The 27,265-nt window shown below is 41.8% G+C and overlaps 2 protein-coding genes and 1 long non-coding RNA gene across 6 annotated transcripts in view; 2 read left to right on the top strand and 1 right to left on the bottom strand.

Moving 5' to 3' along the window:
* erich3 (glutamate-rich 3) overlaps nucleotides 1-11,079 on the top strand; it is a 12,851-nt gene extending 1,772 nt beyond the window's left edge. Inside the window, exons 2-15 of one of the 2 annotated variants that reach the window (XM_034582773.1) lie at nucleotides 117-210; nucleotides 634-759; nucleotides 882-953; nucleotides 1,252-1,380; nucleotides 2,834-2,992; nucleotides 3,329-3,544; nucleotides 3,995-4,175; nucleotides 4,298-4,484; nucleotides 5,089-5,321; nucleotides 5,411-5,551; nucleotides 5,954-6,322; nucleotides 7,399-7,533; nucleotides 7,617-8,431; nucleotides 8,474-11,079. In XM_034582773.1, coding sequence (XP_034438664.1) covers nucleotides 117-210; nucleotides 634-759; nucleotides 882-953; nucleotides 1,252-1,380; nucleotides 2,834-2,992; nucleotides 3,329-3,544; nucleotides 3,995-4,175; nucleotides 4,298-4,484; nucleotides 5,089-5,321; nucleotides 5,411-5,551; nucleotides 5,954-6,322; nucleotides 7,399-7,533; nucleotides 7,617-8,431; nucleotides 8,474-10,798 — 5,182 coding nt within the window. In that variant the 3' untranslated portion in view covers nucleotides 10,799-11,079. Of the gene's footprint in view, nucleotides 1-116; nucleotides 211-633; nucleotides 760-881; nucleotides 954-1,251; nucleotides 1,381-2,833; nucleotides 2,993-3,328; nucleotides 3,545-3,994; nucleotides 4,176-4,297; nucleotides 4,485-5,088; nucleotides 5,322-5,410; nucleotides 5,552-5,953; nucleotides 6,323-7,398; nucleotides 7,534-7,616 lie in introns of both variants that reach the window. The other variant, XM_034582772.1, reaches the window with a different exon arrangement.
* A 970-nt stretch (nucleotides 11,080-12,049) lies between these two features.
* On the top strand, nucleotides 12,050-12,438 carry LOC117760409. The gene is made up of 2 exons (XR_004613672.1): nucleotides 12,050-12,268; nucleotides 12,337-12,438. It is a non-coding gene; the product is annotated as an uncharacterized LOC117760409 (long non-coding RNA).
* A 41-nt stretch (nucleotides 12,439-12,479) lies between these two features.
* tnni3k (TNNI3 interacting kinase) lies at nucleotides 12,480-27,183 on the bottom strand. Of its 3 annotated transcripts, XM_034583417.1 has the most exons (26): nucleotides 26,673-27,183; nucleotides 26,352-26,460; nucleotides 26,096-26,181; nucleotides 25,730-25,827; nucleotides 25,415-25,525; nucleotides 25,227-25,325; nucleotides 24,988-25,126; nucleotides 24,284-24,428; nucleotides 24,083-24,187; nucleotides 23,571-23,665; nucleotides 23,319-23,468; nucleotides 23,165-23,248; nucleotides 23,024-23,080; nucleotides 22,141-22,233; nucleotides 21,996-22,053; nucleotides 21,716-21,910; nucleotides 20,393-20,497; nucleotides 20,247-20,299; nucleotides 19,049-19,101; nucleotides 18,133-18,265; nucleotides 17,483-17,592; nucleotides 15,667-15,726; nucleotides 15,396-15,565; nucleotides 13,846-13,925; nucleotides 12,743-12,941; nucleotides 12,480-12,701 (listed from the first exon to the last, which is right to left on the bottom strand). In XM_034583417.1, the coding sequence occupies exons 1-25, from the start codon at nucleotides 26,710-26,712 to the stop codon at nucleotides 12,862-12,864; spliced, it is 2,508 nt and encodes an 835-aa protein (XP_034439308.1). In that variant the 5' UTR covers nucleotides 26,713-27,183; the 3' UTR covers nucleotides 12,480-12,701; nucleotides 12,743-12,861. The 3 variants fall into 3 exon arrangements, with proteins under 3 accessions (XP_034439308.1, XP_034439306.1, XP_034439307.1); XM_034583415.1 differs by having other exon boundaries at nucleotides 26,352-27,183; XM_034583416.1 differs by having other exon boundaries at nucleotides 12,480-12,941; nucleotides 26,352-27,183.
* Nucleotides 27,184-27,265: the final 82 nt, after the last annotated feature.

The following is a 27,265-nucleotide window of genomic DNA, read 5'->3' as shown; positions in this document are numbered from 1 at the left end:
AGACGAAGTTTAAAGTCTGGATGTCCTTTGTGAAGTGAGGTCTTGTTTGGTGACGGAATCTGTTGAGTTTCCATTAGTTAATTGCCTCTGTGTTTTTATGGATCGTGTTTCTGCAGACTGATTTCAGCCTACAACAGTCTGACCGACAAACACCTCGCTGGATACTTCAGCAACACTCGCATCAGAAGACACTTGCAGAGAGCAGGACTGGTACGGATGTAGTGACAGATATTTGGTCTCGAACTTGAAACCCCCCACCCCCCCGTCTATCTTGCATTAGGAAAATTAAAACAAAGTCAAACAGGACGTCTTGGAATGACCATATACGTACAGATAAAATATTGACAAAGGACTTTATGAATAGTGACATTTTAACTTATAGTACATTCAGAATTGTTAAGAGAACATTATTATTTAATATAACAACCTGCTAATGATCTTTATTTAATATTGGCTATACAACTCACTGTCATGAAAGTTCCTCTCCAAGGACGTGGACATTTAATTGTTCTGGTGCTATCTTGCAGTGATGTGCAAAATATGAACTGTAGGTGACCTCAGATTAGAAACAATGTTATCACTCATCATAAACTCGTATTGATTGAGCAATACTGACACTTTTGTCGTTTTCAGATCACCAGGAGTGGCCGAATCGTTCCAGACAAAGAGTACAGACACAAGCTGAACCAGCGAGCCCACCAGAGACATGTTCGTGAATGTCTCGCCCAGGCCATTTTCTACAAGGTGCTGGAGATGGAGGTGAGGTGAACACAGTGTACCCGAAACAAAAACAGTGGGGAAACAAACTCCTCTGTACCTTTATGAGTGCTTCTCCTTGCATAATAATCAATGTCAGTTTGTTCTGTGCCCCTCCCATGCAGCGTCTCCATCAAATCGAGATCAAAAGGAAACTGGAGGAGTTTGCAAGTAGGGAACGAGTGCACAAGATCAAGGTAGATCATTTACATTTTAACACTGCTTTGTCAGAGTTTAATGACCCTTAAATGATGTGACATAATGCCTGTTCATAACGTCAGCCTTTGTTTGCACATCGTTGATCTATTAAAAACAATCCCATTTCAGTGTCTCTAAGGACACAGATGATCCGGTCTGTATGAGTCATCTGTTTTGAAAGTAAAATGATCAATTTAAGTGGCGTGAATCATTTGAACCACAATATATCTTGATTTGGATCAAAGGTTTTCACATGTAGCAACATAGTGTCTCAATAAATGGTCTTTTTTTTGGAAGGTGGATCGCTCCAGAAGGTATGAAGACGACATCATCCCCGTCCTGTCTCCACACCCGCCCACGGGTGTCAGGGGTTTCCGGAAGCAGCACTCTGGACCCGAGGGGGAGCACTCCGAGTCCTCCGAGTCCGTGAGTGCAAACAGAAGCCTTTGGTGCAGTCGTAGATTGAGGGGACACTGATGTAGTTTTTAAAATTTCAATGTTCCTGAAAATCACTGTTAAAATGCATCATCCCTCAAACTTAAGTTAAAAATCGGAGACAGTTGATGGGTGAGGTATTATACAATTTCAACATATTGGGAAATGTGCTTATTTACCTGAAGAGAAATAGAAAAGTCTATTGACAGATGATTCCATGTCTGAACTGTAAATATGAAGCCATAGCCAGCAGCTAGTTAGCTTAGCTTAGCATAGAGACAGGGAATAAAAGGGGAAAGTTATTAGCTTTGTCCAAAGGAAACAAAATCCAACGAGCAGCACCTCTAAACATCACTAATTAACACATGTCATTTATTTGATCAGTATAAAAACCGAAATTGAAGAGGACACGTTTGGATCAGTAGAAAATGTGCTGGACTTTTTCTACTTCTTGACTTTCTCAGGTTTACAGTGGTTGCCAGGCTACCACTTACTAAGCCTACTGTCTGCTGGCTCCAGTACAGATTTGAGGGTGGGATCAGTCTGCTCGTCTGATTCACATTAAGAAAGTGGATCTCCCAAAAAAGTTGAACTATTTCTTTATCAACTGAGATCATCATGTTTGTGTGACAGAGACGTAAACAGAGAGAATTAGATCAGTAGCCAAACGCTGACAGTTGTCATGTTAACACGGACACTTGAGACTGAAGAGCTGTCTCAGCGGCTGTTTGCTCTGTGAGTGTTTGAAGTGAAGTAGAGGGATTAGATTCATGTTTTCATTGAAACATAGAAAATCACTGAGCTCGATGCCAGAATAAATAGAGCCAGTAATCCTCCATCTCTGTGTTTACTCTGTGAGATCTCTCTCTTCGTCTCAAGCTTCCTGCTCAGCAGATGAATGAGCTCGAGCTAATGACACTCCAGCTCGTTTTGACTATAAGTGAAAGTTTTTATTCTAACATGCAACAAGACATTTTATGACAACTAAAGTGGACGAGAGAAACGAAAGTTGTGGGTGGTTTGAGCAATTTCTAATATTTGGTACGTCCACTTTACCTCGGCATACTCCTACTGCTGTGCTTAAAATCTGCTTAATTTGGAAACTGCATCATCAAGGTCCCACTGACTCTCCTGTGTTAGAAATCCATCAATCATAACTTCAGGTAGCCTTTATAAACTGGATCAATCCAATATTTTCTTACTCGGAATATGGCTTTTTTTCTTATCAATATTTGTGTGTATATTCTTCTTTATCTTTCTGGACTTGTGAAATATAAAAACCATATCACACAAGTTAGAGTTTGTCTAAACCTTCATGTATTATGTTTATGGGATGCAGTGTTGTGAGTTACTATTCTCAAAAATGCTGATACCGAGGTCTCCATGGTGATACACACTGTTTTTAATTAGCAGAATGCTGACAGTAATTGTTTTTGTATCCTAGCTGGGATCGTCTCGACCCAACACGGCTCCGGGGAAGATGCAGAGGCCGGTGCGTCTGAAGCCGATCCACAGTAACGGCACCACGGCCTCACTGAGACGCAGCTCCCCTTACAGGCTCCAAGAGTCCTCCAATGAGAACGATCCGCTGTTCAACTGCACTGTGAGACTGTGACACATACGACATTCATGCATTCACCCACCTGCTTGTATGGAGGGTGTGCAGGACACTTTTATATTGTTTGGACACTACTCTTTAGAGAACTTTAATTAAAAACTCTTAACAGTATCATACTGCATATTAAACCATTTGGCTACACGCTCAGAAATGTGTTTTGTTTAATTCTAACTGTATAAAAGTTAACCCTTCCATGTTTCCACATCACACATCTACAGTTCTTATAACCACCCTATCAGCTCTACGTAGACAAATAACTCCCCAACAAATGCACAGTCACAGTCTTTTAGACTAAAGTGACCTTATTAACTTCCCTCCCAGATGACCAAGGAGTCGCGGAGACGTTTGACTACAATGGAGACCTCCAATGACATCTCCCCCTACCGCCTCCCTGTCATCAACAACTTTGTTGTTACCCCAGTGCCTCCAGCCACAAAGAGGAAAGAGAGGGGGCTCAAGGTTACTCCCAGCGGCGGCACGCTCAGAGGCCGCAGACTGCGCCCCACCACCGCCACCAGTGGTGCTAACGTCACTGAGGTCTTTGTCCCTCTTTTTGTTTTCCCCAGCAACGAAACTCTCCACAACACACTTACAGGCGGCAGCGTCAGTGGATTCATTTGGAAAGGCCATTCAAATTTCACGCATTGATGTTCACTTAGAAGTAGGAAGTTATACTGTGTCTTTTTGTGTGTCTGATAAATTTGTATCTTGTAATCTCTGGTTCAGTTTACTAACACTATGCATAACATTTTACTGACTTAAGTTATTAATTAATGAACTTATTAATTACACATTGTCAACTGAGCTTGTTTTTGCTATACTGCGATTAATCAGAACAAAATGTCAGTGGTAAGACAAAATGCAATAGGAAAAATAAAGCACTGATATATTATAAGACTAATTTCCATTACATTTATCACTGCAAAGAATCAGTCTATTTCATCAAACCTGTCATGTCATTTCCTAAATTGATATTAAACTCTCCAGGACCCCCCCATGCTGAGGAGCTCTGTGCACCACAGCAGGGTGTGTGTGAACATGGTGTACTTTGGCAAAACGGTGCATCTCTCCCACGACCTGACCGACATGAGGGACGATGTGAAAGTGTTCCAGCAGCACTGCGGAGGAGAGAACCTGTCTGTGTATAAAGGAAAGCTCCGCGAGGGAGGTCAGTGTGACCATCTGAGTTAGTGTTTGTTTAAATGTGTGTGTGTGTACATTTAGATAAACCATTGGTGGGGATCCTCAGACATGCATCACATCCTCCACCTCCTTCATTTTCCCCCTCAGAGTCCTTCCAGTTCATTTCGAGGCGACACAGAGGCTTCCCCTTCAGTTTGACCTTCTTCCTGAACGGGCTGCAGGTGGAGCGGCTGAGCTCCTGCTGCGAGTTCAAACACAGGAAAGGCTCCAGACTTGGCGGCAGGCACGGACACTTTGGCTTCGTCATCGTAGAGGGGGCCTCTCCCTGCTTTAAGTAAGGTCTTCTTTTAAAGGCACCCTGTGTCTCTAACAAAGGAAATGAATTGGCACATAACAACACAACTGAAGTGAAAATGGCAATAAGAAGCAGAAATGTATGACTTCCATTAATTTGACATTTTGGGGAAAAAGTTATGCTTTTCTTTCTTAACCAGGAATTAGATCAGAGCAGATTGAACCCATGATACATTTGACCTGTGGCTAGTTAGATTTTGCTACCTTTGGACAGCAGCAGGCCAGATGTTTCCCTTTGTTTCGTATTACTACGTTTTCCTGCCTTCAAATTTATGAAAGGGATCAAACGTAGAAGATCAAATAACAGACAGTCATCATCATGCATCGTTTTAAACAAAGAGAGTGAATATTGTTGATCTGATGGTCACAAACAGGAGTCCAGTTAAAAATCAATGTTGCTCTGTCTCTGCTTCGTTTGCTCACTACTTTAACTTCCTGAATAAATCATCATGTCAGTATTCTGTTGTCAGATTATTGACCGTTGTTGGAAGTTTAATGACCGATATGAAAGTGGTGTTTATCTTCTCAGCAAGAATTAAGAATTATTCTTTTAAACTGAGCTTATGTTTATGGACATTATTCAGGTGCATCATAGCGATGGGATTGGACAAAAAACCCACACCACCACCAAAGAGGGTGAAAGAGGAGGGAGGAAGAGAGGAGTCGGTCATCAGCCAGAAGGATGCTCCTGAGATGGAAACAGAAATGACCGGAGAGGATGCTGCCTCCCAGTCCGACTGTGAAAAAAGTCCTCCACAGGAAGTGGAGTGTCGAGTCAAAGAGGCACATGTAACTGTGCAGAGCAGAGTCAGAGATGGTATACAAAACACTGTATCACTAAGAGAAATATAAAAACAGACTTTTCTTTACCATCTTTGTCAATAAATGTTCCTTGTCTTAACTCAGATTATGAAGAAGATTTTGAAGCAGACGACGAGGGCCCTGTGGAAGAGGCGAAAGAAAAGAAATCCCCATCTCCATCCAGTGACACTGAGACGCAGGTTAAAGAGATGGATGCATCGGAGACTGAAGACGATGAGAAGGACGGTGGGTGATTCTCCTCGTTTGAAAACATTTTCCAAATGACGCATGAGAGGAAAATAACTGAGAGGAATGTGGCATTACACCATAAACACATATGTTATTAATTTGAAATCTGCTTTTAATACAGTAAAAAACTTTAATTTGTTGTGCTCTCAAAAGCATTCAAATACTTGTTTCTTCTGATTAAGTCTAAATCCCAGTAAAATATTTAAAATATCACTATATGTTGTATCCTATATTGTAAAAAATAATAAAACTTGGAAAAAAAGAGAAAAATCTCTAAACCTTTTGAAAGGTTTAATGATGCATTTCCTTTCTTATTGAGGAATTTATATTCATTTATACTGGAAGTGTGGAGAATGATTATCTTGTGAAAGAATTAAAAATGCTCTCTTTCTTGTACAGACGACATGAAGTCTCGTTCAGGCTCCAGCTGTACAAATAGCGACCAGGAGGCGAGTGATGATGAAGCCACACAAGACCACAGAGAGAAAGTGGAGCAGACTGCAGCGGTTGATGAAGAAGAAACTGTTGCTCCACCAGACGAGAAAGATGAAACATATCCGGAAGAAGCAGCTGCGACTGAGGCTGAGTCTGGTGCGGCTAAAGAACCTGACTTACAGAACAGTGCGGGGGACAGCACAGAGATCAACATCTCTGACACCAGCGTCCCCTTGGGGCAGGAGCTCAAACAGAGTGATGACACCTCGGGAGAAAAGAAGGAGGAGAAAACAGAGGATGAGGGCAAACAGGAGGAGCAGGGGCCGGAGAGGGGTGAGTAAAAAACCAACAGGTAGATTTCACCTGAGTGAGGAATGGTTCCGTCCATCTCGTATGGAGGTTTTTCCACTATTATCACAACCAGGGCTGTGTAATGGTTTATATGTAATTCACGTAATACAATATAACAGCAAATTAATGGTTATTGTCACAGTAGTACAGTACTGTGATATTTAAATTATAGTATGGATGATGTTCTTACATTTTAATAGTGGAAAAATTGGCATTTTTTTCTTTCCTTATTCTTCGTTTATTTTGTGTGTAATTATCTTTTTGGTCTCGTCCACTTTTCAATGTCAAACATCAGTTTCATTAAAAGTGAGTTTTAAGTTGTTTTGATATTTACAAGAAATTGTCACATTGATTGCATTTCACAAAATATTTATGCTGTTTGCTTTTTTACTGCTGCACTATACAGTTTGGATTAAAATGATAAGTGCCATGAAATAAATCTAAACAGCAGAAAACAAAGTGGAAGCCCTCAGGGGGTGAAAGTGCAATCAGATATGAAGGAGGAAGCTGCCGCTGATGTAAAAATACATGTATTTCTAAAGTGCACACACTTAAAATGGCAGTATTTCTAAAAACACAAAACATGCATCTGTGAAGAGCTGCTGAATATTCATGTATAGACTCTGCACACAAACAAATACAAGCAGCTTCTTTTTCTTCTTCAATTTCATGTAAACACTCAACTTACACATGGTTAGAAAATGTATTATAATGGAACTCTATTGTTCCAAAGTTAAGAGATTTTCTTTGTCTTATTTCTATACTTAAAACTAAGTTAAAGTGTGCTTTGTGTTTCCATTTTTTTTGTGTGTGTACTGAATTGTGTGTTTTTTTAATTATCATTTTGCATGTTGTGTTGCTCCCTTGTTTGCCCCTTGAAAGATTAAAGAAATATTGTTTGTTCATGGTTGTATGTGTCTTCATTGGCTCAGTTCTCTCATTGCATTTGCATTGTCTTATTCTTTTTAACATTTGACCTCGCCACCATGAGTCAATTACAAAGGTTCAAAGGTGCGTTCATATCATTGCATGTGCTCTTATCTCTTTTCTTTCTCAAGCTAAATCTGTGCAGGAGAAACTGGTGGAGGCCATCCTGAAGGAGTCGCAGTGCAGCTCTGAGCCCGAACTGAGCGACACCAGCACAGAGGAGGACGAGGAGGCCACCGATAAAGGCCATGGACAGAAGAGCAATGGTACATAGTTTTTAAATTCATTAAAATGATTATGTTATATGAAAATACACAATTTTCTCATTACATCTCATTGTATTTTACAGATGTTGTTCCAGAGCAGCTAGAAACTCTCGCAGAGGAGCTGAAATCTGAAGAAAGTGTTGTTGAAGCTGAAGTTGTTGAAGATCAGGAGGAGACATCTGAGCCAAAAGAACAGGAGGAGGATGGAACCGAAAAAGAGCTTCATGAGAACAGGGATAGCACCAAAGATGAGCTGGACAAAGAACTGGATGAAGATGATGAAAAGCCTGCATCAGAAGAAGAAGAAGAGAAGTTGGAGGACAGGGGTGCAGCGCTTCATGCTGTGTCTGAAGGGAACATGACACCAGAAAACAAAGCTTCAGAACCTGAGGAGGATACAGTAGCTAAATGCAACGATTCGGAAGCTGCACAGAAAGATGTAGAGAGTGAGGAGAAAACGGCAGAAGCAGAGGAGGCGGATGAATCATCGATATCAGAGCTGGATAGAAAGACTGACGAGACAGCGGCGTCGGATAATGCAGAGGAAGAGGCGATGACAGTGAGCGAGACAGTGGAGATGAAAGTGGAGCCCTCAGAGGAGCGAGAGGCCCTCAGCTGTGAAGAGGCACCTGTGAGTGACACAGAGGAGAGGCAGCAGGGAGACAGCATGGCAGCATCACAAGCAGAAGTCACGACGGAGGATTCGAGCAGCTCGGTGGAGGGGAGCGCAGACACCACAGTGGAAAAAACAGCAGATATTAGTGAAGACAGTGTAAAGGACGAGGGCAGTAAAGATGATGTTAAAAAGGAAGAAGCAGAGCTAGTGAGTGAGGATGGGAATCGGCAAGAAGAAGGGTTGGGAGGAGAGCAGAGAGAAAGGTCTGTGGAAACAAATGATGAGGTAGAGAAGGAGAAATCTGAGGAGGAAAGTAAGGAAGCAGAAGGTGAAAATTGTGGAGAAAAGGAAGAGAATGAAAAAGAGGAAGAGGGCAAAGATGAAAGTAAGACAGAAGAAATTATAGAAGATGAGGCAAATGTTGTAGAAGATACTAGGACTGACTCAAACCCTGAAAGGCAGACAAATGAAGAACCTGCTGATGAAGAAGATGAAGTTGCACATGAAGAGAAAGCAGAGGAATCAGAAAAAGACGAGGGTAGTGAAAGTGTTGAGAATAAAAATGACGAGGAAGAATCTGAAGCAAAGGAAGCCGTGATTGATAAAACCAGTGACGGTGAGGAAGTAAAGGAGACAAAGGCAGAGAGGGACGAAGAAAAGGGTGAGGAGGCAGAAAAAGAAGAGAGAAATGAGGAAGAACAAATGGAATCTGAAAAGAGTAAAGATGACAATGAGGAAGCTGAAGAGGGAGAAGAAAAGTCTGCGATTACCGTAGAACCTGAGAAAAATACTGATGACGAGAAGACATCTAGCAAAAATACAGCTGAGTCAGCTGTCAATGAAACAGCAGATGGAAATAAAACGACTGAACACACGGTGGAGTCTGAAGATGCTAAGAAAGAAACTGAAGGAGCGAGTTCCAACAGTGAGAGGGGAGAAATTGATGGTGAAAATGGAGAGATTTCTACCGGAGGGGAAAGAAATAGTCATAATGATGATGAGATAGAAGTTTCAAAGGAGGAGAGAAATGATGAGAAAGCAGCCGAGCATGTTGAAGACGAAAGAATAACAGAGGAGGAACCGACTGAAGGTGAAAGTGCGGAGGTTAAAGAAGCAGAGTCTGGAGATGGTGCTGGAAAACCTGACGAGGACGAGGTTGAGCAGGATCATGGAACAGATGCGTCAGAAAGTGAAGCTCGGGAAAGAGACGACAGTGATAAACAAGAGGAAACTGCTCAAAAAGATCCCGAGCAAGAGAGCGAAGAAACGGAGATAACAGAGGAATCTAAACCAGATCACATGGATACTGACAGAGAGCAAATGAAACAAGACGAAAATGGCAACAAACCTGAACTCAATGAAAGAGATTCAGACTTGATCGAAAATATCGATAGTAAGATCAACGAGGATGAGGCACAATCTTCAGCACCCACAGATGAGGGTTTAGGTGGTACAAGTCATAAATTAGACGAGTCCACCGCAACATCTGACAAAAAAACATGCTCTGATCAACATGCTGCTGTCGCCAATGGAGAAAACGGAGAGGACGCGGAGGAGGCGAGCAAGGCCTCAGAGGAAGGAGCAAGTGTGCTGCTCAAACCTCAAGCACCAAACGAGGAGGCTCCTAACGCAGAAGAGAGCGTCGCAGTGGATAAAGAAAGTCCAGAGGCCCTGGCAGCAGAAGACAGCACAGATCTGGTCACAAACTGGGTAAACACGCATCAAATGTCAAAGGACTTCGAGACGTTTGTCGAACCTTTAGAGGATTTGAGGGAAGAGACGTCAGAGGCTCAAGTGTACAGTAAAGAAGAGACGAAATCTACAGAGCTGCTGAGGGTAGAGACTCCACCTGAGGTGATGAAGAAGAGTGAAAAGGAGGAAAACGAGCAAATACACAAAGTTGAAAGTGAAGAAAAACTGGAAGCTGTAGAGTCGGAGATTGAGAGCAAACCCTGTGAAGATGAACCTCAGAGCGACGCCATCAAAGATACGACCCAGGAGAAAGAGGAGACTGAGGTGGAGGAATTAAACCAGATGATGCAGACTGAAGAAAATGATGAAGAGTCTTCAAACGGACAAAGAAAACGAAGCAAGGAATCTCTAGAGGAAGACAAGGATCAAAAAGGACCAACACAGACGCAAAGTGATGTTTCAAAGACTGAAGTGGAAAGCATTGCCGGTACTCATCGTTCTGCTGCCAGTCTCAAAGCTGAGAGTGTCACAGAGGAACAAAGTGAAGAGAAAACCTCTGCTCGTGATCCAGAGAAAGCAACAGAAACTGAAGAGACAAAATATCTCCAACCTGCGTCCAAAACAGACGAGGACAATGAGCGCCCGGCGAGTCCAGGTGGAGCCAAAGATGCCGAGGAATCATTGGGGAAAACAGAGGAGCAGAGTCGAGAAGTGACGGAAATAACTGATTTTACAACGTCCAAGTCCGACGATGGAAGCCAAGAGGAGTCCCACGACGGAGGGATCCGGCCCAAACCGTCCGGCGGCAGCCTGGACGGAGAGAGAAGGGACGAGCAGCTGATCAAAGACATCAAACGCACCCTGAGCAAAGACAGACTGAGTTCGTTCTCCGTGGATGACACGCTGTTTGGGAGCAGTTCGTATCCTTTGCTGAGCGCAGCGAGGACGGAGAGTTGACACTAGAGTGGCTGGCACTAAGGTACAGTGACTCCTCAAAAGCAGCTAAATCGGAAAGCTATTCAATTATAAAAGTTAAAAAATATATTTTTTCCTAAACTTCCAGAGATATAAGAGAAAACTGTAATGCATTTAGACAATTAGATGGCACAGGATATTTAGGTTTTATGGTCATTTTCAGACATGAACTCTGGAAAATTGGACATTTTCTGGAGTTTGCCTTTCACATATGAAGATCACAGCTGGAGATTGTCCGGGTAAGACAAGTTCACAACAACAGGAAAATGTCCGAAACATTCAGGTGAGGGGTGGTGTCTGGGTAGAGAATACAGGAGGCAGGACAGGGTGTATAAATAATGCTTTGGGAATCACATGTTATTGTTGTTGGCCCTTATCACCAAAAGCTCTCAAATCTCCTATCTCCTTTTTCTTCCTGAGATATTTGTATTCATCTAGTTTTGTGTCTCTTGCGTGTTAGAAACATCATCAACACATCATTCTTTTGGAATTTTCTGGACATTTTCCTGCTGCATTCTCACATAAGCTCACTCGGACATTTTACTGTGGGACTGGCAGGAAAAGTTCCAGAAAATCTCCAGAGCAACTGACTCAGACGTTTGCGTTCTCATATACACCCCCGGTAAATTTCAGGAAAATGTCCGGACTTCAGTTCGTGTCTGAAAGCAGCTTGTGTCTGATGATGAAACAACGATGAGCTAAAGTGAATCCTCCTCCACTCACGCTCACAAATGATTGAATTATTCATGGGTGTTGGGACTCCCACAGTTGAGTTGGCCCCTGATACACACTTAGTGTTTCCACTGGCCGCGCACATGCACAACTTTAAAGTGCTTCAGCCGTGATCAGAGATGTTTCTGTGCTCTGTGTCTGTCAATGACAATTTTAGTCAGAGCTTTGACATAATGATTTGTTTAGATGACAGTGTCTAGACGAGGGTTTCTGCAGGTTTCAACAAGTTTAACTGAAGATTCTTTAACACCATTATGAACAGAATTTGAGACCCATGTCACGTACGAAAGATATGAATATATGAATAAAAGGAGTCCCAGAATTACTCACATTTCCCCATAAATGAAGAAAAAGTGATGTAACCGAGTAGAGAACTGGAATGTCCCTCAGTAGAGTGCATACCTCCACCAAGGCCCACCAGTATGAAATCACATTTAAACCCACTAGATCTACATTTCGATTTCGATTTGCACCAACATTTCAGGTGAGGGGGGGGCGCATCAACACCAGCGTTGGTTCTTATCACCGCAAACTCTCTTGACTTCTTTGATGGTGTCTTCTACATGAATGGCACTGCTTTTTCATTTTGGCGTCTTTCGCGTGTGAGAAGCTTCATCAACCTGCCGGGGATCCCTCGCTGTGTGCTCACCTCGACTTCTGCGGACATTTGCGTTCGAACACACGTCCTCCGGAGAAACTGCGGAGGATCTCAGGAGTTCAGTGAATGTCTGAAAGCAGCTTAACAGACAAACACAAAACCTCCTTGGAGAAAGTAATAAGTACTTCAGATTTATTTATGCTGCCTGATCACATGATGTAGTGTGTTTGTGAGGCTTCATCTTTTCTTTTGATATGTCACTGACTGACTGCTTGTGTGATTTGGACGTTCAGAAAATAAAAAATGAGAAATTAGACGGAGAGTGACCTGTTTATTTTTTGTCTTAAAACATTAAATTGTGTGCACATTCAAAGTTGAGATCATTAGAACCATTCAGTGGTTTTAAAGACTGTATTTCAGATGTATGCAAACCATGTACACAAAAACAACATTATTTATATTATTATAATACAGGATCTAGAAGCCTAAACAAAATTTAAAAAAAAGACATATATCAAGTAAAACTAATACAAGTGTACTTTGAAACTGGGAAATGTGTACTGTGAATTCACCAACACACTGTCCTTCTATCAAATACAGTTAAGTCTGCAGCATCGACCACTCCTGCCATCTACTTATACAATTTGACTAAAAGTCAATTCTCTAACATATTGATGGTCTAAATCAATATGGCCATCACACAGAGCGCTGGGTGTCAGTTGCTGTCCTCGAAGCTGCCGCTGCTGCTGTAGGACGAGCAGAATCTCATGGTGCTCATGGGGTCGGACACATACCCTGAAAAACAGCAGCAGTGACACCGTGAGACAGTGTTAAGGTACAGTTTCATCTGTGGGATAACAAGGCTGGCAAAAAACACACTTAGAACTATTTACATTTTAGAGATAAAGCTGGTGATCTTCTGTATTATCTCCTTCTGCCAACAAATCTCATGAAACCTTAAAAAACAATCAATTTATCATATTTATAAATAATAAAACTTTATTTAAATTAACCTACTAACAAGGATTTTCTGTGTATTATTATTATTATCGTCCAAACTATTGAAAATGCATCAGTGAGCCACACTGTCCCGTTAGGTGAAATATTTAATAATTTCTATGAATGTAGACACTGGTTTATTTTGGGTTGATACATACACAGTGTGTTTGCCATTAAAACTCAATGTGGACCATATCTGTATTAATCCACTGCTGAAAATAGTCCCGAAAAAATATCCTTCTGTTTAAGTAGCATTTTCTAAAAGCACTGTGTCCAGCTGCTTTAGGAAATTACTGAGTCCATTTAGGAATAGATGTAAATGAATATTTTATGTATTTTATTAGAAAGGTGTGAGCTTGGGGCAGAGTGCCACACAAAGGGTAGAAAAACGTGTTGACAGACTAGGATTTGTTTACAATAGGAATAAAACAGAATAGCATCAGCCTCGTCCTTTAAATTACTATTAATTGCAAAAAGCTGAATTTAACAAGACAATTACATTAAAAAAAATGTATATTTAATATAGGATCAAATTAGCAATAACACTAGTTAGAAATAAAGGAGGGACATATTTAAGGAAAGGTTTTAAAAGCAAATCTGAAGTCTTAATTTACTTGCCTATCCTAATTTGAATCGGAATTGATTCAATGATATAAAAACTATTACTGTCACTATAGTACATGTAGGACTGCACACACACCATTTCGATCAATGGGAGGAAACTGCATATTCCGTCGCATCTCCTCCAGTGAGAGGCCTCCAGATGCTCGCCGCTGCTCACTGAAAATAAAATAAATAGAAATCAACCCCAGCTCTGACACTCTATATACATACCGCTTTGTTTACATGGAGGGAGACAGGTGAGATGGAGCTGGATACAAGCAGGGGAAATTCAATATGTAATGTCCGACCTACCTACACCAATACCAGGCTGCTCTCACTTTCCCTGCGGGAGAGCTTTGTACAACATTTATAGCAGCTTTGACAGCGTGTAGATTGTGGGTGTTGGATTTTTATGTGGTTGAATTAGCATTTGTGCCAAGAGTCGAGTGCAAGAACCAGGAGAGGCCTGAAGATTTAATGAAGCGGGCAGGAAATTACTGACACAGCCACAACACAATAAGCCCACCTCCTGTTACAGGACTCAGAGTGACTGTTACTAGGCTCCGAGTCCACACACACACACACACACACACACACACACACACACACACACACACACACAAAGCTCAAAGCCAGGCGTCCAATATAAGCCTTCCTCCTCGCTCAGAATGCCATGCATGTTTTATTGCAGTGTCTTTCCTTTGTTTCCTGTTTGGAATCTGAGCAACTCCTCCTCACTGGGACAGTAACTGGTCTACAGGATGTGGTTAGTACAAGCCCAGACATGATGTTTGTGGAATTCATGTCAGAAAAGTTTGAATCTAGACACATTTCATTGAATTTCGCCTGGTGAACAAAAACATCAGATTTATAGGTTCATTTATTGCTTCTATACCATAACTATAAAAAAATATCGATATATTTAGTCTCACAGTCACAATGATAAAATGACAGAAGACAAAGTATTTGATAGCTGCAGTAACTGCAGCAGTATCTAGGAGGAAGATGTCAGAGGACATTTAGGCTAAAAACATGGTGTAAATGAAGCTTTTTCGAGTCCAATTTGAATGTCGTGGCTTACAGGCACTTGGATGACACCACAGGAGCAGTATGGAGGCATATTATGTTTATTTCTGTTGTTTTTTTTACGTCTGAAGAATCAGTCCCAAGTTACTTCAGTTGGATTTGGCTGCAACACTGTTTCCCCCTGAAACTCCAACACTTCAGCCACCCCTCCATCGGCATAGTGGTGAGTACTATAGAGAAATATCCTTTAAGATACAGGGGCATGTAAATGCTGTATGACATTAACTACAGTGCTTGTGCTCTATATGTATATTGACTATATATAAGGAAATTATGTATTTATACTGTATGTGTGCATTTACTAAAGTGTCCTTATTAGTTAAAGCTGTTATTTAACTGTTTCAATTAAGAGAACATTTACATTTTTTCCCCAACATCATAAAACATTTTGTCAAGTTATTAAAACATTGACTCAGCAGAAGGGGATCATAGCTTGGCTAAAACCTCACCCAGAGGTCGCTATGACCAGTAGCTGATTACTGGGTGCATGTGGACGTTGTGCAGTTTGACCCTCGTCTTCTCGACCTCCATCTGTCTGAGGACGCTCTTCATTTCTCTTACCTCTGAGCCCAGCAGGCATAGGCGCGGGTGTTGAGGGCGTACTCGAGCTCAAAGCGAGAGCGAAGGGCGGCCACGTGGCCGCGGCCTGGTCCTCCTCGCCCCAACAGACAGTCAGAGGAGGAGGAGGGCGACAGGGAGCCGCTGCTGTTACTGGAGGCTGGAGACATCAGCTGTGACACAAACACACGCACAGACGTGGATAATGTCATTGTGCAGCATGTATGTTGTGTGTGTGGGGCTGACATTTAGGAATTAGTGTGATACTATTTACCTCAACGTTGCACAAGCATTCCTCCAGACTGGAGACCACCTCAGGGAACTCAGGCCTGTCCTGAAGCAGAAAATGTGTTTGCGATCAACTATTTATTGATTTTTGTCACATGAAATTGTTGTATATGAGAACCATCAGTAATGATTCTCATACATGCACCAGCTAAAAGAATTAAAAAGCATGTATATATCACCATTGTCTTGTAAAATTAAAACTAGACAAAAAACACACACATGCCCAAAGAAATAGACAAATACTGTAACAGAAGTACATTTTCAAGAAAAAGATGGGCATACATTGTGTGTAGATTATCTCATATTATTGAACTCATTCATATTTCATATATAATGTCATACTTATGCAAGAAACTGTGGAACTGAAAGAGAACTAATATTAATACACTTTCAAAACACAGTTACAAGGTGCTTCACAAGTTAAAAATTTTTTTACATTGAAGGCAAACAACACAAAACAAAAGCTATTTGAAGATCACACAGTAACAGAGCACTGATGGAGAAATAAAAAGTAATATCACTGATAAAATAGAACATCATAAACCAAAGCCTCTGCAGGTTATGAATTATAGCCAGTGATTATTCTATAAAGGCATTATAACTCAAATAATTCCGCCATTCAACAGAGGCTCAGGAGAAAACTGTCGGTGAGTTCCTGAGGGCAAACCTGGTCATTTGTTTGTAAAATCAGATGAAAGAGGTTTGACCCAAATCAGACACGCACACAGGTGTATTCTCACTTTCCTGTGTATTCGGCTCATTTTAGTCCACCCACACATGAAGCAAAGGTGAACTCTGCTTCAAAAGCAGCCCTCAGATCTCCTGCCTCACTGTAAAAGAACAAACGCTGTCTCCAGCCCAGAGCTCTTCAATTATACATCACATCCCCACACAGCAGCTCGTCTATCTGCATCCTGGAAAAAGCAATATGAGGAAAACATGAAATATGAAAACAACTTAATGCAAAAAGCTTTTAAAGTTCTCTCGTGTTGATTTTACGCTCCCCCCATAAAAACTCTGTTTTAGTTTTGAAAGTTCACATGATCATGTTTATTGCAATTTCAACTTAAATGGATGTGACAGAAACAAGTGTTCACCTGAAAGCAGCAGAGTTAAACATGCGTGTACCTCGGCATTCTGTTTCTCAGGCTTTAACAAACACATTTCTAACCCCCATGGTAACTGTACAGGTGAAGCCCCATGAGAGCTGTCTGCGCGTGCAACCTTCTGATGGCCTTAAATCCCAATCACGCTCTGTGACAGGGGGCGAGCGGACGCCTGGGGGAAGACGTGTCCACCAACGGGCGACAGGTTGTCAGCGTTAAGTGGCAAACAGGACGGAGACGGACCTCAGAGGGAGAAATGTGCCAACATGCTGGGCCTCGTAATATCGAGTCTTAATGAGGCCAAGAAGAAAAAAAACATGCCTGGCTGATTATGAACATCACAGCGTCGAGGTAGGACCATCGAGGTCACACGTGCACTTAACTATGAGCAGGCGTTTCGTGAATGTATCATGTGGGGATACAGCAGTCCCATGTCACTGCTGCACAGACAAGCTGACTCAGCATCTTTGCTTCTCAGAGCTGCAGTACGTCAAGACAGTTAATGACACGGAAGGTTATATCACTGCAGGGTTATTTTACAGCTTGAAACTAAGAAGCCATATTTGGTTCTGCATAAATTGCATTGTGAAGTACACTGTGGATAGAAACTATATTATGTACAAATGTATAAGCTGTTGTGTACATATTAGTAATGAAGACCAAGTTGCTGTGATAAATGTTTGAGGGGTTGTTTACCTCTGGGCTTGCGTTCCAGCCTCTCATCAGAAGAGCAGAGATGGGTTTGGGGATGGAGTAGCCAATGGGAGGGCGGATGTGATGGTAGGCCATGTCTGCTGCTGCGGCGGCTGAGGGCAGCAGAACACTTTAAATATAGCTTTAAAACGATTGAATGTTGTCTGATAGCCTTTTGTGCCGCGTTAGTTAATATTTTATATTTGCGTTAGCTCCAGGGACGTATTGACAGCCGGTGCAGCCACTTTGGTCAACAATCAAATATCTTAACCCATATGAAAATGTATTGCCTTTAAGTATTGTTCAGATATAACCTGCTCCACAGAAGATCGTATCCTGATCTGTAGCTCTGACCTTCCCTCTTAAATTCATTGTTCTGAGCAAAATGCCTCAACTGGTCCTGGATTGCCATGAAATCTGGAAGCTTACCCACACTTCCCCCTGGTGGGTTATAGATCCCTGAACTTTAAGTGTAAACTCACCATCAGGACAAAACTGAACAAAAAAATTGCAAAACTAACATTATTCCCATCAGTCTCAAAATTGTCATGCAACTATATCTTTCTGACAAACCTTTGTAATTTTAAAGGTTTGTTTGAAAACAAGAATGTCTTGTGTAGCCCTCCCCATGTCCCTCTTGCCATAAAAATTACCAGGTTTCAAGTGGGCAAAGGGAATTTCTCCAGTGAGCAGCTCCCACAGACAGAGGGCGTAGCTGAACATGTCCGCCTTCACTGAGTAGCGAGTACACTGGGTGAACACCTCTGGAGCCATCCATCGCAGGTTCTGCACACACACGTGCACACACACACACACACACAAAGGCAATGAGACATTAAATTAAAGTGAAATCTGTATTGTCATGACAATAATTTTGATTTACAGACTGGGTTTAAAAGAGAATAAGATTTAATTTAAAGATATTAAGTCAGACCATCATAAACACGCATGCACGCACACAAACACACAAAGGCAATTAGACAATAAATTAAAGTGAAATCTATTTTGTCATGGTAATCATTTTTATTTCTGGACTAGGTTTAAAAGAGAATAACATTGTGAGATTTAATTTTAAGATACTGAGTCAGACCTTCACACACACACACACACACACACACACACACACACACACACACACACACACACACACACACACACACACACACACACACACAATGAGCCCCAATTACTGACATAAACACTGCATCCCAGCAAGGGCAAGTAGTTCCTCACAACAGGCAGCTCCCGGGAGATGCAACACACTTAACATCAAACTGCAGGCCAAGCACTCTGTGCAGTGATGAGTCAGCACATTGAGACAGAATCTGCGTAAAGGCAGTTTTTTTTTTAGCAGGTGGGTAATTGATGACAGGTGCCAGCAGAAGATTTGGCTTGAGCTCCAGCAGAAAAACAGAGAAAAAGAAAAGCGCCTCATCCTCCCATGAATTCTGCAGATGGTGTGAGAGTATTTGGCCAAAGAGAGGAAACAAACTCTTTTCAAATGGCTTTTGTTTTGCATGCTGTCACATTGGTAATAAAACAAAAACAAAAGAAGGTGACAGCTCTGACCCCCGGCTGCTTGGTCATATTATCCTCTTTTACAGATTGTAGGAATCTGGATTCTGCAGATGAAGAGAGAGACATACAGTGATTTAAAGAACACACATTTATTGGCAGGTATGTTGTTAAGATGTGTTTTTATCAGCAGAGCCAGTGAGTGAACACTCCTGACTGCCAGCGTTACAAAGACCTCACTGAAGTGAAACCAACAGACACATGGCTGCCCACTAAAAGCTTTTCTCCTGAGTGTAGAGATGGATGGTAGATATCACTATGACACTTTTTCATAATATATCATATTAAGAAAACAATGAAATGCTAAGATAATTGGTGCTATTTCATATTTAATGCATGAGAAATGTGTCTGCTGTCATGAATTTAGACTTTAAAATAGAGTTATTATTGTACGGTATGTTATTGTATGTGTTATTGTAGTATTAATATAATAATGCTAATTATCAGCCCAACCCTATTAGATTAAAGTGTAAATAAACATATAAATATATATAAAGAAGTAAATAGAATAATGTTCATCTTAATCAGTCTAACTCTTTGTAAACTCTATGGGTGAATAGCTTAAAAATGCATTAAAGCAAATACATGTTGTTGAATAGCGACCAATGTAGGCGCAAGTGACTCCTGTGGTGAATATGAAAATGTAATGTAACAGCAGCACAAGTCATAAAGTCAGTAAACTGACTCAGTAATGTCAACTATGCACAATATCTATTGAACGTTTGCTCAAATAAGCCACCATAGACTGTATATAAAGATGGACGACATGACTGCTCCCAAAAGTGAAGCCAAAGCGTCTTGATTGCCCCCCGGTGGCTGGCTGCAGACCTCTATACAGCGGCTCCATCCCCTGATCACTACTGTGCAGACTCGGGAGGAAGTGGAGACACGTCATCCATCTTTATTTACAGATTGTATGTTAGCCACCGTGAGCTGCTGGTCAAAGCAGACCATGTGAGGTAGTAGCCGCAAAACTCCTGAGACAATAAAACTGAGCTTCAGTCGATTGCACGTGTAATTAAGTCGATTTACCTCGATCAATTTTCTACGAATGTTATTTCTCCTTTCAAAGGGCACAGTTTCATCAGTGACATTTCCCCACCAGCAGACAGAAACAAGTTAAAGAGCCTCTGAAGGCGGACGTATTAAACGGTTAATCCATTCATTCGATGCTGCTCACACATCACCTCACCTCCGAAGTCCGCCACAACCGCATGTCCATCCTCATAAAGCAGTATATTGTGGCTGGAAGGAACACATGTATTATTTGCAACAACAAACCCTTATTTAGGACTAACTACACCATCCCACCACACATGTTATTACTGTGGCCCCCACCTGTTGAGGTCCCGGTGAATGATGGGCTGGGTGAGGTTGTGCAGGTACTCCATGCCCTTGGCCACGTCGATGGCAATGATGAGCTTGGACTGCAGGTCGATGAGCCTGTGCATTGACACATCATTAAAGCAGCAGCCACTTAGTGCCGGATCAATAGCCCCCGCCAATCACACGCAGCACTTTACACGGATCAATAGGACAGTCAATAAAGACAGCACCTGTCCCCACAGTTAGCGGAACACTTCATCTGGATCAATGATCATCCCCGGCTGGGGGGGTGGTGAGGGGGGTGAGGTGCATCTAAGGAGGATAATCAGACCTGAAACAGCCAGTTAGTTCTGTTGAGTAAACTTGTTCTGTGACTCCTCAGGGTAGTTTGACATATTTTTAATCTCAGCATCAGGATTTAGTCCCTGTCCTGTGTGTGTGAGGAACCAAATTTTGGAAGCTTTCTTCACTAGATTTGACAGGAGTTTAATAAAAACACATTTTAGATTTTAAAAAAGCTAAATAATACAAAGACCCTGCAAATATGAACATTCAGATAATGTGAGTTGCGTTGTTGAGTCAGTTCTATGGACCTGAGGCTGAAACGTGTTCCTATTACTTTGCGTGTTATTATGGTGAAGCAGTAAAATTCAATACAAGACCAGACCACACTGTTAAAGACAGACCACAGATATTAATTAACTTCATTCTGCTAAAGTGTGAGCAACAAATCTACATTAAATGTTTGACAAAGATTATAAATACTCATTATATATCATATTAAACATTTATTATAGGGGGGAACTAACCATTATTTTCACTTAATCATAAAATATAAGAAAACAAAGACAAGAAATGTCCATCACAATTTCCTTTGAATTATTGAAGAATGCGATTTATATTCTCCTGGTCATTCAGTGTAGATCTGTTGTTAACCTGCCATTATTTTAATCATGCAAAGTTTTACTCTTTTTCTTATTATATATATGTGTGTGAAAGTTTAAGAATCAAGATAAGAAAAGATCATTCTTTATTTAATCCCATTGGGGGAATTGGGGGCAAACAGGTTTGCATGTTTACAAATAATGGAAAAGAATAGAAAACAAGGGAATAGAATAGAAAAGAAAACACAATGACACAAAGATGTCAGCTTTAAGGCAGTCAGCACATCCACAAATAGTAACATCTCAAAATGGTAATAAGAATAAGAATAAAGATTAGTAGCTTGTGTGTGTCAGAGTACTGGATGAAGACATTATATATACTTGATATACTACGCACACTGCAATACTACACTATACTGTGAGCTCCAGTGGGCCATGCACACCTCCTCACCTCTTCTGCTCGTGCAGCAGGGAGAACAGCGAGCCTCCAGAGATGTACTGAGTGACGATGGCGAACTGGCTGGGGTCGTCCAGACACGCCCCCACAAAATGGATGATACAGGGGTGGTTGAGGCGACAGAGGATGGAGACCTCTCTGCAGAACATGTCCACGTCTGACTTGGAGCAGCACGTGTTGGCTCGATAGCTACAGAGGAGAGGGAAGAATCAGCCTGTTCTAACAGGAAAGGCCAAATGGCAACTTTATCTGTGTGTGTGATGCGGACGAGTACCGTTTTATGGCCACAATTTTGTTTCGACATTTGCCTCTGTAGACTCTCCCGAAGGAGCCTGAGAGATAAACAGATGTGATTATCAATATCACTGTCAGCTCTACGTATGCTGAATTGAAAACAGATAAGCTATGAAGAGAGTTACCTGATCCGATAATTTCCTTAAACTCCAGCTCAGACAGCTGCAGGTGGAAGTGAGATGGAAGACTGGCTCTGAGCAGCAGAACCTCTGCTTTCTCTGGAAACAAAGAACAGGGTTTAATGAAACATTTAGCCCATAGACTGTATCTGTATATATACTACTAGAGACTTTATTGACAGTCTATGATTAAACTGAGTAGTGAGCCCACAGAAAATTCAACCAGTTTTTAACTCAGAGACCCTCTTCAGATAAATCTGCACTATAATAATCAGAATATTTTATATGTGGTGAATTATTTTAAAAGCACGGTAAATGTTTGGGTCAGATAATATGGTATGGGATAGCTTGGCATGGCATGGTTTACTTTGTCTTTTCTTTGCATGGCATGGCATGGCATGGTTTATTATGGCATGGTGCAATTTGGTACGGTGCAGTATGACATGACATGGTATAGCAGTTAATGTTTTAAACTAGACAGATGTTTCAGTTTCAGTTACCAATATATTTTCCTTTTGAGGCCAAAAATGTTTTTTAACCCTTATGTTTTTGTTTAGAGGATTCAAACTGGGGATTCATTAAAGTCAGATCAGTTGATGACATTATGAGATATTAATAATAACAATAACTTCAATTTTGATAGCTCCTTTCAAGGGACCCAAGGATGCTCTACATATTTGAGGGAGAAGGACATATTTGATATTACACATGAATATCACACAGATGGAAACAGATTTACAGTTCACACATCCCAGATTTCACTGGTAAGAATATCATCAGCAGCTGAGAAGACCCTTTCCCTTGGCAGCAGACAGTGTGTGCTGTCATGTCAGCTGACAGGGATGTGAAGTGTGGGGAGAATCTGTTGTGCTTCGCTCCGTCTCACTACCTTTGGTCATGCTCTTGATCTTTCCCAGCGGAGACGGAACAGAAACGTAGGACCCATCTGGAAGAGAGTCGACACATTCAGGTTAATGAGCAGACTTACGTGATTTTATTCCATTTAATAACTTTAAGAAGGGTGACGTACCCCCTCCTGGTTGGGAATACTCATTGCAGGGGGAGTCATCAGGACGTGTGTAGTGTTTCAGTAAGGTGACGATGGCATCGTGACCTGGGAAGCACAAAGTCAGTGGTAATACTTTCTTTTTTTAACAGCTAAATTCATCAGCGTCCAAAGAAACCTTTTTCATACGCCCACATCAGGCAGGTCTGCTCGTCCTTCTCCCCGCTGGACCTGCTCGGGTCACAGGCCACCAGGTTCATGTCTGCGCCGCTGTCCAACAGGAACTGTACCAGGCGGATATGGCCGTGGAAACAGGCGCTGTGCAGGGCTGAACGTGTCACATCACACACAGTAACAATGAGACTCAGTGCTGGTTTTGCTCTTAACTTGGCTGCACACGTAAACAGAGACGTTACGGTAGAAAGGTCACCTGTGTGTCCGTCTCGGCCCTGATGGTTGATACTCATAGCGTTCTGACTCAGCAAGAACTTGATCATTTCCAGGTCTTTACCGTAGGTGCACGCACTGTCACAGAGGATTTACTCATTATCACCTCCTCAGCACGAACAATGTGTTTTAATTAAAGGAGACATATTATGCAAATGGTCAGCATCATAATCTTAATTTGTGTTATTGCTTGAAAATGTCCACACGCTCTAATGTTCAGAAAACACGACACTTAAAAAACTCAAACTGCAAAACCTCTTTTCAGCCTCTGTCTGAAGCGAATGGTTTTTGCTCCTGTCTCTTTAAGGCCCCCTTTACTGTGGAACTATATAACACAAAAAAGGAAATAATGACTGAAAAAGCGTAATATGTCTCCTTTGAGGGTGACGCTCATAATGTGAAATTGTTGTCATGTGACATATAATTTGTCTCTGTACAGTATATGAATGAATATTTTTTGCAGACTATAAATAAAGATAGAAAGCCGCACGATACCTGTGAAGTACCGTCTCACTGAATATGTTCTCCTTTGAAAGACTTTCTGTTCCAGAATGTTGTATAATCTCCTTCACCGCTGCAAACTTGCCATTGTAGCATGCCCTGATGAAACAGAACATACGAACGTTTTAGTTGATGAACGTCTGTATCATCGACTAAAACCTGACAGGAGGCTACAAACACTGTGAAACCACTTACAGGTGTAATGGCGTGTCCCCGTAGATGTTGACAGAGTGAGGCTGCACATCGATGTTGCCCTGCAGAAGGAAGCTCACAATCTCGTGGTGACCAAAACGAGCGCAGAAGTGAAGAGGGATGTGATCTTCGTTGTCCTGAGCGTTAACTGGAAAAAGGGGAGCAGTAAAAGTTGGAGAAAGTTCTCGTTGTCATCTCTAAACACAGAATCTTGTCAGCTTCCCTGAGCAGTGGCAGATCTAGGTTGTTTCTAAATTGGGGTTCATAAAGGGGGGGGCCAATTCCCACAGAGGGGCCAATCATATGTTCAACATCCATGCACCATTCCTGATTCAGTAAGGTGAACATTTAAGTAATTCCTTCCAGTGTTAGCTTTATAGCTTTAAGCGAAGTCCCACATGAGTGAATATATTTTGAGAATTGTTCACAGCACATTGTATACTTAAAAAAAGCTTTAAAAATTGTCACATTTATTGGTATTACTGTCAGCTGGGGCCAGTGCCCCCGTAGCCTGGTACCTGGATCTGTACCTGTGCATTGAGATAAATCTGTAGGTTTAGCAATTGGATTCAGCATAAAGGCTGCTTTTCCCCCATAGGAAAGTGGGAAATTATAGCTACAGCATTGAGATATGTTATTATGTTTTATTTACAGGACACTGACTCAAGTGAATATTTACTAAATGTTAGAAATTTCTGGAGTTTCACCATTGGCTTTGCTCCCTTCCCCCATCAGCAGTTTGATGATGCTGAGGAAACCCTTGGCTGCAGCCAGGTGCAGTGGCCGGTCCCCCACCTCACCACTCACATCCACATCTGCCCCAAACTTCAGCAGCAGCTTTGCAACCTGGGACGCAGGAATGTATATTTTCAGTGTCCAATTTGAACAACTTTGAGGCATCAAGTGCATTTCTATCGGCAGCTGTGGTTAAACAGGAGCACTTTACCTGCTCGTGGCCATTGTAGCAAGCAATATGCAGTGGAGTGAAAAACACAGCGTCTTGGACGTTCACATAAGCCCCGTGCTGTAGGAGAATATCTGCTGTCTGGTTGGGGACAAATGACAAAATTACCATTGTGCAGAAGCCTTGAAAAATCAATAGCTTTCCTCTGGTGCACCAGGGTCATCTCTCACCTCATGGTGTCCAACCAATGTAGCGACGTGCAGGGCAGTGAGGGCGCCGTACCCCAGCTGCTGCACATCTGACCCTCCGTGGAGAAGAGCAGTCAACAGCTCAGCGTTGTCCTGTGTTATAGAATCAAATCGATACTCACAACAGGGCCACAGGGTTTTACACTAACTGAAGATACAGAGCTGTAAACCACACTGGCTTTGACGGTACTTGCACTCCACCATGTGGTAAAATGTAGAAAGCTCTTTATTGGATGACAAATGAGACAATGACGAGAGAGACAAAGGTTAGACAATGAAAGAATCTGAGATCTTCACCTTGTAAGCTGCCAGGTGCAGCGCGGTGAACCCGTTCCTGGACAGTCTGGAAGGACGCAGGCCTTTGAGCATCAGGGTGCGGATATGGGCCTTGCTCCCTGGTTCCCAAATACCAAACAGAAACAAATGCTTCATTCAGGATCAGGTTTATTGTGAATGAGGTCAGGATTATTGGAGCCACAGATAAATTAGAACTTCCTATATTCAACCTTTATGTACAGAATATATAAATCTACTGTTCATTTTTAACGTGTTTAAAACTGGAGAGGTCATCTCCAGACAATAACACCAGTCAGTCTTTAGTAATCCTTCCCTCCACAGTCAGAGTTTGTCGGGGAGTTATTAATAGACTCCAGTCATGCATACCTCCACACACGCAGCAGAGATGCAGCAGCGACAGCCCCTTCTCTGTGCGGTAGCTTACATTCACCTTCTGAAAGGCCTCATCGGAGCTGAGCCACAGAAAAACAACATCACCGGCTTGAGACACAACTGAGGCCTGACTGACACACAACAGTTAGCAAACCGAGGAGAATACAGCCATGACAAGCACTAATGTTAAATTGGATTGAATTACATACAATGAGTTGCGATTTTGAAATGTAAAAAATGTTTTTGTCACCCAAAAGCAAGTTTGAGGTCCGCAAGCTCACTGTCTTTGAGCTTAAGGTCGTCTTCCAACTTCTCAACGATGACAGAGTACGACTCGCCCACCTTCTTCTTCCACTCGTCTACACAACATCGAACATAGTAACGACTTAAAAACATTTCCATTTCTTATTATCACCTATAAGCTGAAATGTCTACGATTTACCTTCTATATGAATGTTATATAAATAAAAAAAAGTGAATATCAATCATGTTGAAGTGTGTTATGTTAGTAAAGAAGTAAAACACACAGTTTTAGACCTGAGCAAATATCACACGCACACAAAGCCATTACCTGTACACGTCTGAGACGGTCTTGATTTGTAATTTCCCATTGAAAAGCTTCTTCTCTTGTAATGCGTGCACTGTGTAGTTTGGTGAATGACAGTAAAGCAGTAACACAATCTCTCAGTTGGGCACAATTGCAAAGGTCCAGATAAAGGGGGGATTGAGGCTGTGGGCTAAAAATAAACAACTGTGAGTGGAATGCCAAACTGATCTCCCTCCAAATGCAAGCAAGTGTGCATCAGTGTGACCCTGTGTGTGTGTGTGTGTGTGTGTGTGTGTGTGTGTGTATATATAAATGTACAGTGTGTATAAAGCAAGATCAATGTACAGTTTTTGCAGAATGTAGGAGAGACTGATTGATGGATTTCAGGCACTTTACATTTCTCTACTTTTATAGTTCCCTAATAATCTGAGTGGATGAGGGGTTCCCAAACTTCTTATATTATGCCTGTCAAGCATTTCTCACAGCAGACATGCTGACTTGTCACGGCAGCAATTGCAATTACTAATTAGTTAATCTAACTCAGCAGAGCACGTACTCCTGCCAAGGCTCAACTTAAATTCAATCAAGCTGCACACACTCATAAATATCAGTCCTCT

This window comes from Hippoglossus hippoglossus, chromosome 4 (assembly GCF_009819705.1).
Source record: "Hippoglossus hippoglossus isolate fHipHip1 chromosome 4, fHipHip1.pri, whole genome shotgun sequence".
Classification (NCBI taxonomy): domain Eukaryota; kingdom Metazoa; phylum Chordata; class Actinopteri; order Pleuronectiformes; family Pleuronectidae; genus Hippoglossus; species Hippoglossus hippoglossus.
The sequence above is the reverse complement of the archived record's forward strand: the minus strand, read 5'-3'. Positions and strand labels throughout refer to the sequence as shown.